General features: G+C 37.4%; 1 protein-coding gene across 1 annotated transcript in view; it reads left to right on the top strand.

Annotated features, from left to right (window-relative positions):
* Positions 1 to 14,078, top strand: part of CYBB (cytochrome b-245 beta chain) — a 42,834-nt gene extending 28,756 nt beyond the window's left edge. The window contains exons 9-13 of the mRNA XM_081950239.1: positions 2,014 to 2,267; positions 3,003 to 3,165; positions 4,848 to 4,994; positions 10,654 to 10,778; positions 11,519 to 14,078. Of these exons, the coding sequence (XP_081806365.1) occupies positions 2,014 to 2,267; positions 3,003 to 3,165; positions 4,848 to 4,994; positions 10,654 to 10,778; positions 11,519 to 11,645 (816 nt within the window). The 3' untranslated portion in view covers positions 11,646 to 14,078. The remainder of the gene's footprint in view (positions 1 to 2,013; positions 2,268 to 3,002; positions 3,166 to 4,847; positions 4,995 to 10,653; positions 10,779 to 11,518) is intronic.
* The last annotated feature ends 1,039 nt before the right edge of the window (positions 14,079 to 15,117 follow it).

Below are 15,117 nucleotides of genomic sequence, written 5' to 3'. Positions count from 1 at the left end.
TCCTCCAACACACTAGTTCTTTGTTTGTTTTCTGTTATATGGTGTTGTACACCTCTGAGTTCTTCTTTGAGGTCTGTCACCTCTTTTTTCAACTCATTTTGACCCCTCATAATTTCCTGAAACATTTGGGTGACAGGTAAGTCTTTTGAGCTCTCTCCAGTCCCTTCTTGTTGTAACAATGAAGTAATTTTCGTCTGATGCATACTTGGGCTGGAGGTGGCAGAAGTGGGAGCCAAGAATGACTTGCCCATTGATGGTTTTTTGGGCCCCATTTATCTGAGTTCAGAGATGGTATAAATCTTTTACAAAAGAAATGGCGTCAGTGGAGTGCGCAGCTGTGCCGATCCAAGGAGGCAGGCAAATCCAAAAGTGAAAAGTTAGTTCTCCATCACAGTTCCAAGGCACGGAGGCACACCAGAAAGGGGAAAATCTAATAATCAAAATCCAGGAAGACCACATAACAGGAGAGGTCCAGGGGTGCTTCAAGGGGGGGGGGTAATAATACAATGCCAGAGATTTTTTTCAAAGGTAGTTTCAAAAGGCAGACTTCATTTGTAAGTACAAAAACAAAGAAGGAGGGGAGCCATCTTGGCTCCTCCTTTCACAGGGAGAAGAACAAAGATTTCCATAAAGTTTTTTTTTCCTTTAAGAAAACAGCTCAGCAATCACCTCTTGCAGTTGTGATATAAATCTTTCTCACATAGTTAATACAGGTGACAAGTCAGCCTTTATTCTCTCTCCATTCCGATATAGAGAGAGATAATTCAAATGCCACTTTATCCGAGGGAGGTAAAGAGAAAGAAAAAAAACCCTCTAATCTTCCAGCTTCAAATAGATTGAACACGAATTTACAATAGTCTGCTGATTATCCATTAACAATAATTAAAGAGATTAGGACGGATCTCTCGCCACCCGCATTCCAGCCACTCCTCCTTAATTAACTCCTTCCTCCCGGAGCCCATTCAGGGAAAGGGCAGACAGCCAAATGCCCCCCCTCACTCCTCAGCTCCTGGGGTGAGGCTGGAAACACCCCTGCCAGCTGCCGCCGAATCCGGGGGGTTCCAGCAAGCAGCCCTGCGACAGGTGGTCCCTCCGAGACCCCCCGCGCTCTTAAAAGGAGCCCACCAGAGAGACAAACAGTGGACAACAACGTCCGTCGCCTTCAGTGACCAGAAGTGATCTCAAGATGTAATTTTTCTTGGGTCGGAGGAGAGGAGATGTGATATAAATGGTTTTTTTTTTTCTTTTTTTTTCTTTAAACAACTACAATAATAATAAGGAAATGTTAATGGATAATGTTTAATGATATTTATGCTATAAAAGGGTAATTATTGGAGGTTAATAGGAATAGCTAAAGAATGCCAGTAGGTGGTTGTGTCTTTAAATACAAATGATTTCAGCATGTTTAAATAATTATAGCTAAATGAGAATGATGGTACATTGATGGCAAAATACATAAAAAATTTCGATTTAAAATGTAAATCCAAAATATGAAGGATGTATAAAGAATGATTGTGGTAGTAACGCACAAAATTTATTTGTAACCAGTCGACATGCTTTCTACAAGATGTAATAAAGAATGATTTTTATGTGTTTTTGTTCAATTAAAATAATAAAAAAAATGTTTCCAAAAAAAAAAGTATATGCAGCCCACCTCTGGGAAAGAGTCATAAAGGTGTCTTACATGTCTTATGCTACTCAAAATGTTAGTCATTTTGTGGTTGCCTTAGCATCAATGTTACCTACAGACATAGATACCTACAATAATGAGACCCAATGCTGGGAAGAAATTTCCAAATTAATCATCAAAGTATTTAACATATTCATTTGCAACTCTCTTTCCAGCATTAATATATTTAACAGTTCAAAATATTCAAAATATTCAAATTTGAATGAAATTCAAATTCTAAATAAATATTGGACTACCTTTTGTTGTTTCCTTTATCAAACTTGTGTTAACTTAGGACAAACTGATTTCCTCTGGCATTCTGAGAATTTTATTTCTTGTATCAGGTTGTCACACATCCTTTCCAAACCTTTGAGCTCCGGATGAAAAAGAAAGGCTTCAAGATGGAAGTTGGACAGTACATTTTTGTCAAATGTCCTGAAGTATCTGTACTGGAATGGCATCCTTTCACACTGACTTCTGCCCCTGAAGAAGATTATTTCAGCATTCATATACGTGTTGTAGGGGACTGGACAGAAGGTTTGTTTAAAGCTTGTGGCTGTGACAAAGAACAACTCCAAGAAGCTTGGAAACTTCCTAAGTATGTATTCATCATATTAGTAATTATATTTTCTATGAAATATCTTGTTCTAAAGTGTCAATGATAAAATTAAGTTTGGACCCTCTCAGTGCTATTCACTACTATCAAAATGGAAAAAATCTTAAATGGCTTAATTGTATAATGAAAGATCAGATATTCTATGACACAAAGTGAGTTGTGAGTTTATCAGGACTGGGAGCTCAAACTAGAGTGCATTACAATTATTTGTATGGCTTGTCGCACAATTAGCCAGATGTTTAGACTGGATTTGGCACTTTTATCTACCTATCAAGGACCTGGGATAGGCAGATATTGTTGAATTAATTAATTAATTAATTGTGGGTGTAAGCTGTTGCAGTAAAGCTGCCTGGGGTAGATATATCTCATTGTTTGATGATCTTAAAGGTTTCATTGCAGGATATAAGCTGTTCCAAATAAAGCTGCCTTTTGCATCTGACTGAAAATGATTTTGTCATTGCCAATGTGTTCAAGTGGTGGTTCAGAAGTTTTGCGATTGCACTCAAGGTGCCTATTATTGCTACTATCTTTGCTTTATTTATTATGGGCTGTGATTACAATTAAAATAAATTCTTCAAAATATGGAATAGTCCCTAACTAGAATAAGGTTGGTTTCAGCCTGGTGGTAAATTACTACAGTATGACTCAGTAACAATGAATTATACTATAAACTTTCAATCAAACAATAAAATCTAAAACTTTATCTTCCCATTATAGGATAGCTGTAGATGGTCCCTTTGGTACTGCTAGTGAAGATGTGTTCAGTTATGAAACAGTGATGCTTGTTGGTGCTGGCATAGGGGTTACCCCTTTTGCATCAATTCTCAAATCTGTGTGGTATAAGTACTGCAATAATGCTATGGACCTAAGACTCAAAAAGGTATGTCCCCAATCTGTTCCTGAGCATTCAACATTTGTTTTCTAACATTCAATAGCATATATAAAAATGGGGAGGTATATATGCCCAGCTGTGATTCATTCATGAGTATGTCAATGCACAAAACTACTATTTCACATCCAACTTTCCCCACCCTTCCCCATCTTTTTCAGATGTCTTGGACTTTACAATTTCCAATTAATATGGCCAAGTTGAACATATATATGTGCATCATATTATATTTCTTTTGTTTTATCCTCAGCTAATATCATTTTTTTCCTGATTTTAAAAGAGCATTTCTCTCTTTTTCTAACAAAATTTTCTATGAAAAAATTAGACATTCCTCACTGACTAGTTGGTTGCTGATGCAGTTAGCAATTGGCATTTGCTTGGCTCCTATTACTCTATGCATAATAACAACAAACCTCTAAAGTTGGAATGGAGCAGAGAAAATGACACTTTCCCAAGGGAATTGACTTAAACACGATACTACACAAATGATAACATGCAAATTGAAACTGCATGTGAGTCTTATTGGCCAGTCACAGACATTTCTAGTGAGTCAGAAATAGTAATAAAAGAATAGTGAAAAGTATATCATCACACAATACCCTTGTTGATAGAAGCCACAGAAAAGCAGCAATTCTTCCAGAGCTGAGGTAGTATTCAGCAGGTTTTGACCAGTTGTGGAGAACCGGTAATGGAAATTTTGAGTAATTCAGAGAACAGGTAAATACCACCTCTCACTGGCCCCACCCCCATCTATTCTCTCTCTCATGAGTCCCAACTGATTGGGAGGAAATGGGGAGTGGGGAAGGAATTGAGATTTTATAGTATCCTTCCCCTGCCAGGCCCACCAAGCTATGCCCACCAAGCCAATGCCACACCCACCAAACTGGTAGTAATTTTTTTTAATCCCACCACTGCTTCAGAGGTGACAAAATCAGCAAGACCCAGATAACAGAAACTTCCTATTTTGGCTTAGTGAGACTGAACATCTGCCTGAGTGATGTCTGACACTTATCAGGTATGCAAGCTCACTGTAAGTAAGAGTTTAGTGTTCTTTTGAAAAAGCATTAGACTGGCTTTTAAAACATGAGCTTAGTACTATCTTGAAAGTAAAAACATGAGCTTAGTACAGATGAACCTGGAAGAAGATAGCTATGTTTGCCAGGTGTGTGTTGAGGTTTCTTTTTTCTTTTCTTTTTTAAACAAAGTTTTATTGGTTTTTTTGAAAAATAACAAGGAAAAAGGTAGTGGAAAGGTTACAAATTTTGGCAGTTGCGATGTGCGGTAGGTGCCCCCTCCCTCCATACTCATAATATACATTTACACAAAATTCATTACTAAATAGTAATATATAATCAGCATATAAGTTCAATTAATAATTTTGATCAATTTATGTCAAGCAGATTTTCTTATTCATTTTTGTAATCTGAGTTTTCTCGGTATTGCCCCATCTCCCCCTGCCGGCAGGGCTCCGGCCCCTCCCGTGTCCTGTATGTCTGTTGTAGGATCATCTGGTTTATCTAGGAGTGCTTTATTTTTTTCCATAAAGGGCTGCGCCTCTATGGGTGTATTAATTCTAAGTGTGTTGAGGTTTCTGTTACCCTGAATGAAAAAGTGAATGAAGTCATTTAACTAAAGAGGATCTAATATTAACATGTTCAATTTTATTCCCTCAGATCTATTTTTATTGGCTCTGCCGAGATACCCATGCCTTTGAATGGTTTGCTGATCTCTTACAATCAGTGGAGGCTCAAATGCAAGAAAAGGATCAGACAGATTTTCTCAGCTACAACATCTATCTTACTGGCTGGGATGAATCTCAGGTAACTATTGAATCAGAGCAATTGGATCTTTAAGAAAGGCAGGCAATCACTACATATCTCCTATGCACTGGGATCTGGACGGCGGGACTGGATCAGTGGTGGGTTTCAAAAAAATTTGCTACCTATTCTGTGGGTGTGGCCTATTTTGTGGGCGTGGCTTGATGGTCATGTGACTGGCTTGGAGTCACTTGGCAGTCATATAACCTGGTGGGAGTGGCTTAGCAGTCATGTGACTGGGTGGGAGTTGCTTGGCAGTTATGTGATGGGTGGGAGAAGCCAAGTCGATGTCACTGAATTCTTTGCCCCAACGAATGACCTACAAAAAGAAGTTATAAAAAAGTAAATGTATTATTTTGTGCACTTATTATTTAAATAAGAATAAAATAAGTACACAAAACAATAAAACAGCTACATACAGAGGAAAGAAGATTGTCCTGCTGGTCTTCAACACCACCACCTGACCACCTTGCTCCAATGACTGGCCTGCACAAAGAAGAGATACAGAAAGGAACTCTCCAATTGCATGCACTGCATAAGGATGAAACAAGCACACAAAACAACAAAACAGCTACTTACAGAGGAAAGATGATTATCCTGCTGGTCTTCAACATCACCACCTGACCACCTTACTCCAATGAATGGCCTGCACAAAGAAGAGACACAGAAAGGAAGACTTTAATTGCATACACTTACATCTTACATAAGAATAACACAATGAAAGAGATTCACTCAAGTACTTACTTGTGTTATTGGTTTCGTGGTTGGAGATGTTTCCAGATTGTTCTTTTGTTTCCAGACTCCTCAGTTGCACTTCTCTTGCTCTTCACTCATGGATCATCAGCCGTGTGATGATGTGCTCAAAGCCACTTTTTGACTGAAGGAATTGGGTCCCATCTTTTAACAGGCATGCCAATAATGCTGGAACAGTTAGGCGGGTTCTTTGTTCTGAACATATAAGGTTCATTTTTGAGAACCCCCTTTCTGCTTTTACTGAACTAACAGCAATTACCCTGACAATATCTCTAGCTTTTTTGATACTGTCAGGAATTTTGTAGTTCTTTGGATCTTTGAGTACATTTTCCAAAAAATCTCTATAGTCGTTCAAATCAATTTCATAATTAAACATTTTGCCAAATTCAATCAATCCTTCCTCTGCTTCTGCCCATGGAATGACTACATCTTCAATGTTCCAGTAATCCGGCTCCAAATATGTGAGAAATTGTAATTTGTTTGCGTCTGGAAATTGGCTACCTGTTTTTAGACGTTTGCAATCCATCAGCCTTTTCTTCAAATTGGTGATGGTGCTTGCCAAAAGATGTTCATGAGGAAGGGCAACAAATAGTTGATTTTGAACTAATTTTATGTTTTGGAAGGCTTCTGAAGCTATCATTCCATCAACCTTTTGGGCCCTTTCCCTGTCTAAGCATTTCAAATGCTTTAATTGATCTCAATACCATTTTTTTGGCCTTGATGATATCTGTGTTTCTCCCCTGCAGTGCATTTGACATAAGAAAAATCTCATTTAGAATATAAATCATGAGGGCCAAATCACTCAAAAAAATTAAATTTTCAAAAAGGGCAGCCATGCCTGGGAATTTTTCATTGCCCAGAAAAAAACTGATGTAGCGCTGAATAAGCACGCCACACAGCTATGGTTGACCTTAAACTACAGGCAGTCAATCTTGGTCCCAAAACTCTGCCAATCTTCACAATTTCAATGCCCAGTTCTTCAGAGATTTGGAAAAGTTCCATCTGCCTCTTGCAGGATTTATGGAAAGTGGTGTGCATCTTGTCAAAGAATATTTTGAAGTGGTTCAGTTGTTTGATGTCTTTTATGGAGTCATCCAGCACAAGTTGGAGGTGATGGTTCAAGCAATGCTAGATTACAATGTTTGGGAAGTCTTTAGCTATTCTGGTGCTTACTCCAGATTTTCTCCACAGCATAATGCTGGTACCATTGGAGCAGAATATTAAATGCTTCCACAGATATTCGGTGGTCAACCCAACTTTATGTAAGCTTCCCATTGCTGCAGAACATATGGTTTCCGCATCTTGTTTTCCAATTCCAGCAGCTCAACGAAAATGGATGTTGGGCATTCTGAATCCTCAACTTTAACAAAAACTATCACAACTGCTTTCATTGATAGCATTGAAGCTTCATCAATAATCAAACACACTTTCAGATTCTTTGCAATAATGCTGGCAAAAACAGTGGTTTTAATTTCGTTTGCAATGAATTCAACTACTTTCACTGCGGATCTCTGTGAATTCAAGCCTACTCCCAGATCTACTCCAATTGCAGTTAGCAAATCAACCTGCCCTTCAATGTCTGAGAATGGTTTACATCTTTGTGCCAGATTGTAAACTGTAAAAAATATTGTGCTAGTACTGGATAAATGTTTGCCAGTTGACTTATCTATGGATTTGGTTAAAGCATCCTTCTCCAGTTGTTTAATGTTCTCTCTACAAATGGTGTGTGATTTTGATTGAAAATGTTCTTTCATTTTTTTTCTGAGAGATGATTGCTGATTCTCCTTATTTGTCCCTGCTGCCTCAATCTGGAAATTTTTCCATTCTCTGGAAACATGAACAACTTTCTCTAATGAGAACCCATGTTCACAACCTAACATGTTGTCCGGCACTGTCAGTCTATCATCCTTCTCCTTGAAGTTTCTGTATTGCTGCAAACTCCAGCAGTCAGGAAGCTTTGGAAGACTTTCAGTGGAAGGGATGGACTTGCTTTCTCTGACTTCAAGTGGTGGAAGTGTTTGTGCTGGTGTTGGTGGTGCTGCTGGTGCTGGTGATGCTGGCACTGGTAGTGCTGGTGCTGGTTCACCTGCTGGTGCTGGTGATGCTGATTATGCTGGTGATGCTGGTGGTGCTGGTGGTGCTGGTGGTTGATTTGCACTCAAAAACAGCTGAAACAATATCCCACATATCATCAAGACTGTTTAACACCAACAGCACCTTTTGAGATTCAGGAATCTGCATACCATGCTGATCCAGCTCAATGAATAAAGTCTGCATGTGCAACAAATGCTGCTCCACAGAATCATGTGATTCAAGCCAGGTTCTGTATAATTTTCTCAATAATTGCACAATATTACATGCTGATGTACTCACATGCACACTTTTCAATTTCAGCCAAACCTCAACCTTTGCAGTCTTCAAGTCAGCCACATTCAAAAATTGTTCATCTTCTAAACTCAAAATAGGCCAGTGCCTTATCATGCTGCCTCTGGTCAGCTGCTACTAATGGTGCCTGGGGTGGATTAACAATAGTATCCCAGAGTTCCTTAGCCTTCAGGAAACACTCCATCTTTGCAGCCAAAATAATATAATTCTTCTGCCTCAAATGAGGCAGAGAGCTCTCCCTGAATTCAACAGCTATCCTGCAATCTTTCTCTGCCTTGTTCTCTTTTACTATAACACAGGCAGTCCTTCAAATTAATTACAATTCAGTCTTACTGTGTGCCCTGAGCCCAGAACCTGTCAGAGTTTGTACAGTAGATCTGACCAGCACACAAGCAAATGAACTTCAGCAGGATTCAATTACATAAGAAACTTCTTTATATACAATACCATACAGCAGAGGTCAGCATACAAAATCAGGAACACAGAAGCAAGTTATTAACAGAGTAGAGAGATACAGAGGCCTCATATATTGTACAGATGCTGCAAAGTTACAGAGGCCAAACCAACTCTTATATATAGTTCAGCAAGTCAAAGCCATGCTCAGACTTCAACTGCTTCTTATGGTCCCATACAAACAAATACTGTATTTCAGTTTCCAAACAGTCTCCATTGGCTGACCTGTTGTCATGTCTATTCCAGTCTATGAACATTCATACTCTGATAATATCTGTGAAAACAAGTGTTTTGTTTGTGTGTGTACATATGTTAGGATACAAAAATATATGGTTTTTTTCAAGGTGATAGACTTTCTTCTCTTTCCTTCATATACCATCTAAATTAGAAATAAATAAACTACATACTGCATGTTGATTATATGCAATTAAGTCCCTGGGGTTGTGATTTAAATGGTCTCTTTGAGGAAGATGAGTGGTTTAGAAATATAAAAAAATAAATAAATGTATTAAATTTATTTATTTATTTAGGTTATTTGTGAAATTACTGTTGGGGTAGTATATGGTAGAATGAAAATTATCTGCATGAAGATGACTGTAGTTCAGTAAATATTCATTGCATGCTAAGGGATCTTTTGCACCAGGAGTTTTAAGATGCTTGCTTTCTGTGTTGGATAGAAATAAAATCAGCTTAAGAAATTGCTCTTCAGATTGGGCAACCAGATATTTGTCTATCAATAGTTTCTTTGATTAGTGCACTGCCCTGGTATTTTATCCCTCTCATCCATCTCAGAAAATAAGCACCATTTCATGTTGGTAGATCTTTTGGGAGAACCTTCCTTGAATGATACTCCTTCATATTCAACACTTTCCTATCCAGTGCATCCAGTGGTGGGATTCAAATTTTTTTACTACCGGTTCTGTGGGTGTGGTTTTGTGGGCGTGACATGGCTTTGTGGGAATGTGTGGCTTTGTGGGCATGGCAGGGGAAGGATATTGCAAAATCCCCATTCCCTCCCCACCCCACTAACTTGCTTTCCAGCTCCATTCTTCTACTCAGGGCAACAAAAGAATATCAGCTGGGAGGCAGCAGGGGCAAGGCCAGCCTATTTGCCGGTTCTCTGAACTACTCAAAATTTCCACTACCGGTTCTCCAGAACCTGTCAGAACTGGCTGAATACCACCTCTGAGTGCATCCACTGATCGATCAGAGTAGGAAGGGACAGGCTTTATCATTCTTCTTGTCATTTGAGCTCTAGTGGAATTTTTATCAATTTCACCCAGTTAAAAAGAAGAAAGTCCACCATTTCAACCCCCCACTTGTGAGTCTGTTAGAAGAAACAAAAATGGTCTTGGATTTGTGCTGATGAGCCTATTTAAAAAAAGAGATTTCACTGCATCAAAGAAAAAGAAAAAAAACACAGAGGTTCAAAACCCATCAGGGGATGGTAACTTCAGAATTGACCAGGACAAAATGGTAAAAGGGAGTGGGCATTACTACCACAATGCACAGTAGCCAAGTGGTAAAGAGTCATTTGCCAACAATTAAATGAAGTACTACAAAAGACTGATAAATGCTGTTTGTTCCACCAGAAGTAAGACAATACTGTTTTTTGATGCAATGCAAGGAAAATTGGGTTGTTTGCAATAGTTAGATCAAAAATGACATCATGCATTCTTAGCCTCAAGAAACAGGACACTATACTCACATTAGGGCAAGCCATCAGGAAATATTGAGAGGCTCCTTCCTTAGTTTTTCCTCCAACATATACAGTACATATTTGTTGGATTTGTGTTATCTTTTTCTTTGTTGGATACTATTGGTTTATTTGGAGGCTATCATTTGGAACCAATCTCTCTCCCCCTCTATTTTTTTATATCAATACAGTAACTCTGCTTATATTTCCCAATCTATTTCATTCAGATTGTATTGGATTTCAACCTATGTGGGTTGGGCTGGCTAGAAATTATAACTGGAAAAGACAAAGACTTTCCTAACAATCTTCTAGTTTCTTACAAAAAGTTACCTAACAATCTGCTAATAAGGCTATTTCTTGCTTTTAACTTTCTAGGCAACTCATTTTACAATGCATCATGATGAGGAGAAAGATGTGATTACAGGCTTGAAGCAGAAAACTCAATATGGAAGACCAAATTGGGAAAATGAGTTCAAAACAATTGCAGGCCAACATCCAAAGTAGGTTTTTTGAGCAATTATTAAATTTTATTATATTAGTATATAATTACTTTTGTTTCATTGGTTTAATAAGTGCTGGTCCCTGTTGATTTTTGCTACTTCGGACTTTGTGCAAAACCTATGATGGAATCTGCAATTGTTGTTGACAGGTGTGAAAGATCAAATTCACGTACTAAGGTTCAATTTAACTTACTTATTGCTAAAAGTCTATGCACAGGTATCTTTTCAACTAAGCTCAGCACCTGATTATAGTTAGATAAAGGTAGTGGTAATTGAAGGGGGAGTTGGACTTAGTTTGTGGTTACATAACAATTTGAGGCTGACCCTCTTTTTACTCCTCCCCTGACTTTGCCAGTCCTTCTCCTATAGAAGTGGGGGAAGGAGGTAAAAGACTGGCTAGCCGGAAATCACTGAAGGGGAAGAAGCAATGAAAAGCAAAGCCCCCCCCTCCAAATCTTGGAGTGCTTATCTACTTGTTCAGTAGTGAGTCTAGAGAGAGTCTTATAATTAGGCAAGTAGCAATAAACTTGCTGTTCAGTGTCATTCTGGTTCCTTGCACCTGACACAACCTGAGAATGTTGTTACCAGTGTTAAATGGTGAACTTACCTTATGAGAATTTTGATAAACATAAGATTGGGCAGATTACAATGCCCATGTTCAATTTCCTGTTCAATATCCCTACTTATACTATGTAGTATATTTGGGACCTAAATATCTGCTTTTCGTTTTATACCTTCAGTTCCAGGGTTGGTGTTTTCCTATGTGGACCTGAAGCCTTGGCTGAAACTCTAAATAAAATGTGCATTAATAATTCAGAAGCTGACCCAAGAGGCATACACTTTATATTCAACAAAGAAAATTTTTGAAGATGTACTTACAAAATTTAATTTAGCCATGGTGAATTAATTGAAATTAATGCGACATTAATATTTCATTGGAATGTTATTAAAAGTTTCAGGTGTGTTTGATATTATGTACTTTAGAGGAAGAATATACAGTTTTAAATTGATCCTTTTTTAACCTCATGGTAAGTCTTCTTAAAAGGCTTAGGATATATTAACATTTTCAAATACAGACTGAGTTCATATATTGTGTTAAACCATAAAACATAAAGGGGTCTGTATTGTTTTATATTAATGTGTAATCCAAATATATTGTGGATTACAAAATAAGTTTTATGGCAAACTGGGCAATGTGCAGACCATGGACTCTTTCGACTCCCCCAGCATGCCAAAATCTGATCCAGAGTTAGTTCCTTATTCAACCACAGAACTAATTGAGTGATTTTGAACCAATCACTGTCTCTCAACATCACCAATCTCAATAGGTTGCTACTGGTAAACAAAGGACAGACAGTGTATACAAGCCACGCTAAAACTATAGTACAAATGCTCTAAGGTGCTCGATTACAATGCTTCACTCATTATAAATCTCTTGAGATTATATAGCCTCAAGAGATTTATAATGAGTGAAGCATTGTAATCGATTTTACAACATTGTAAAATTTTGCAATCACTGCTTCAGGCACTTAGATGTGTATTTTGTGTGTTTCCTAGAATAGAAATAGCACACCAGAAAATAAAACTCTTTTTCTTCCTGGTATATTCTCAGATTAGGAGAATTATTAGAGAAAGGGTTTAAAATACTGAATATCAGAATGACATTAGATGTATTCTAGTCCAATTTAGAGTTTGTATAATATATCCCAGATGGAAATCAAGCAGATATCTAGTTGTACTGGTTTCTGCTGCTCACTAAAGAGCATTTTAGAGCTCAGTTTAATATCTTACCCTACAAACTATTCAATTCACAAGTTTAAAGGAACTTCTCCTTGCAGCAAATATATTGTTGAGACATTTAATATTTGCTACTACACTGCTCTGATTACAAGGGTAGTCAGTAAAACTAATTTTTCCTTTACTGATACCATTAACAGGACAAAACGAAACTATTTTTATGGCCTTCTTCTTGTTAGGTGTTGTGTAATATTGCTAATGTTGCCAAATTTCACATAGCAGCAATAAGATTGGCAGACAAATAACTTGCCTGGATACAGAGAAACGAATTGAAGGATCTGAGGTTTTTTTTAAACCATTGTCATTGATTGGCTAGTGCTTAATTGCATTCTTACCCTGATCACTGATTGAACAAATTTATTTCCTGTTTTGTTGTTAATTTTATGAAATCCAAGCAATTTGTCATGAAATCTACTGGGATATCATTGATTTGCTGAAATGTATTATAATAAGCTAATAAGCCATTAGTTTAGCATTTAGTAAATATATTTCTTAGCAGTATTTTATTACTAAAACTATTAATACAGTACTTACTGACTTCTTAAATGTTATTTCCTTTAGTATCCATTGACCGAAGTCATATTCTGCCTTACTTTATTTGTATTTTATGTACTCTTTCTGTTTTTCTTAATCCTTTTTAATATTTTATAATTTTTGATGTGAAGCTGAATAAAATACTAGTCATTGAATTTTGAATGTACTTTTTTCTAGCTGGGAGTTAAGGAAAGAAAAAGATGATATAATAGAAAACAGTTCAAATTGATGAAAAAATACTTCACTGAATGTTAGCATTTTAATTATTTACATTAGGAAATAATTAAATTTTGATTATTTTAATAGAACAGTCCCCCTCCCCCAAATCCTATTGTAACTTGAGTCTAGACTTGGCTGAATTGCATTCAGTTTGTTTTTTTAATGTTAACCATTCTGGAACATCATACAATATAATAAATGTTGGCATAGTGCAGTGATGGTGAACCATTTTGGCACCAAAAAGGGAGCACTTCAAGAGCGCTCGTCTGGACCACAACCATGAAGAGGAGCTGCTCAGGGGGCATGTGCTCGCTGGAAAACGAACTTCTGGTTTTGTGCCAGCCAGCAAGTCTTCTGGCTTCTGGTGTGCATGTGCACTCACCGATCAGCTGGCCAGTGTGCATGCTCACACCAGAAAATGAAAGACCAGCTCTTCCAGTTTCTGTCACTGCCGCATGCACAAAGGCCAGCTAATCATCATGTGTACATGTGCGCCAGAAACCTGGAACAATAAGCGATGGTGCATGTGCCAGGTGACATGGCTCTGCATGCCACTTCGGGCATGTGTGCCATAGGTTCACCATCACGGGTATAGTGTGTTCCTTCCAATGCCATTCATGCATGTCTAGTTCAGTAGCAGTATATTCTGGATTCAAAGGCAGAGGATATAGAGTTCTACAAAGTGTATGTAAATAAGGGCTGCATAAAGCATGTAATAGAAATAAAGTTATTCTTTTCAAAATATTAAAAGAGTTTGATTATTAGTACTTTTTAGTGTGTTTTATTTAAATAAATGCTATTTTTTCCCATCCTTCCATGCTTCCTGATCTGAAAAAGCATTTATCTCCTAGTTTCCCTTGTTGTTCACTTAAGGTTTTGCTGGAATGCATAATTTTTAATACATTTGCATGCATATAGAGTTTGCATGTACACTGGGTTGCATTTTAAGTATTTTTCTTTCCTTGATAATAATATCCTAAAATAGTGTCTGAAACAATTATAAAATATGTGTGATTTAGATGTTAAAATATGACAAAGTGGCAAACAGAAAAGTTTTAACATTTCTTATTTCAGTTATGTATTATTCTCTTATATATATTTTCCCAAAATATTCATAGTCATATATCACAAAATGGGCAGATCACAGCTAAATGAAGACAGACAGAAAAAATCCCCCAAAACCAAAACCATTCAATATGTAAGAAATCGACACCATACTATTGATTTGTTTACATCAAGCAGCCCAAGAAGAAAAAATATGAAAGGTTCATGAAACTTGCATTTCTACTACGTACTTTAACCACACACTCTGGTATATTCATTCAGGGACTACGTTCCTCTGTGCTGTGTGTTAAAAACCCAACCTAGAATTCATAATTAAAATTTGCTGGCAAATATATTGTCATTTGAATCAGCTGATTCTAAAAGCTAATGCTACAAATAAATTTGGGGTTTCACTATGTCCAAAATATATTTCTTTCTAATAGGTATATTTGGTGTTACAGGAGTCTGCCCTGTGTAGCATTTGCCCTAAAGAAGATATCCCTGAATCTTAAAGATGCTTTCAAAATATTGAAACTTGTGTAGGCTGCAGCAATGAGACCTGACAACATATTTCTTTTTTAAAAAATGCTGTTGGAAGAAATGTCCTTCTGGGTTCAGTTCCAAGTGGGGAGAAAGACACTGGAAACATGATGGCTGCTTGGAAAGATGGTTTTAATGGTGGAAAGGACCACATAGTTTGAGGTTCTGGGGAAAAAGGGGATCACATGTCTTGAAGATCTTGAAG

Source organism: Natrix helvetica, assembly GCF_964273705.1.
Source record: "Natrix helvetica genome assembly, chromosome: 4".
Lineage (NCBI taxonomy): Eukaryota > Metazoa > Chordata > Lepidosauria > Squamata > Natricidae > Natrix > Natrix helvetica.
Note: the sequence above shows the minus strand (reverse complement) of the source record. Positions and strands in the feature narration are given on the sequence as shown.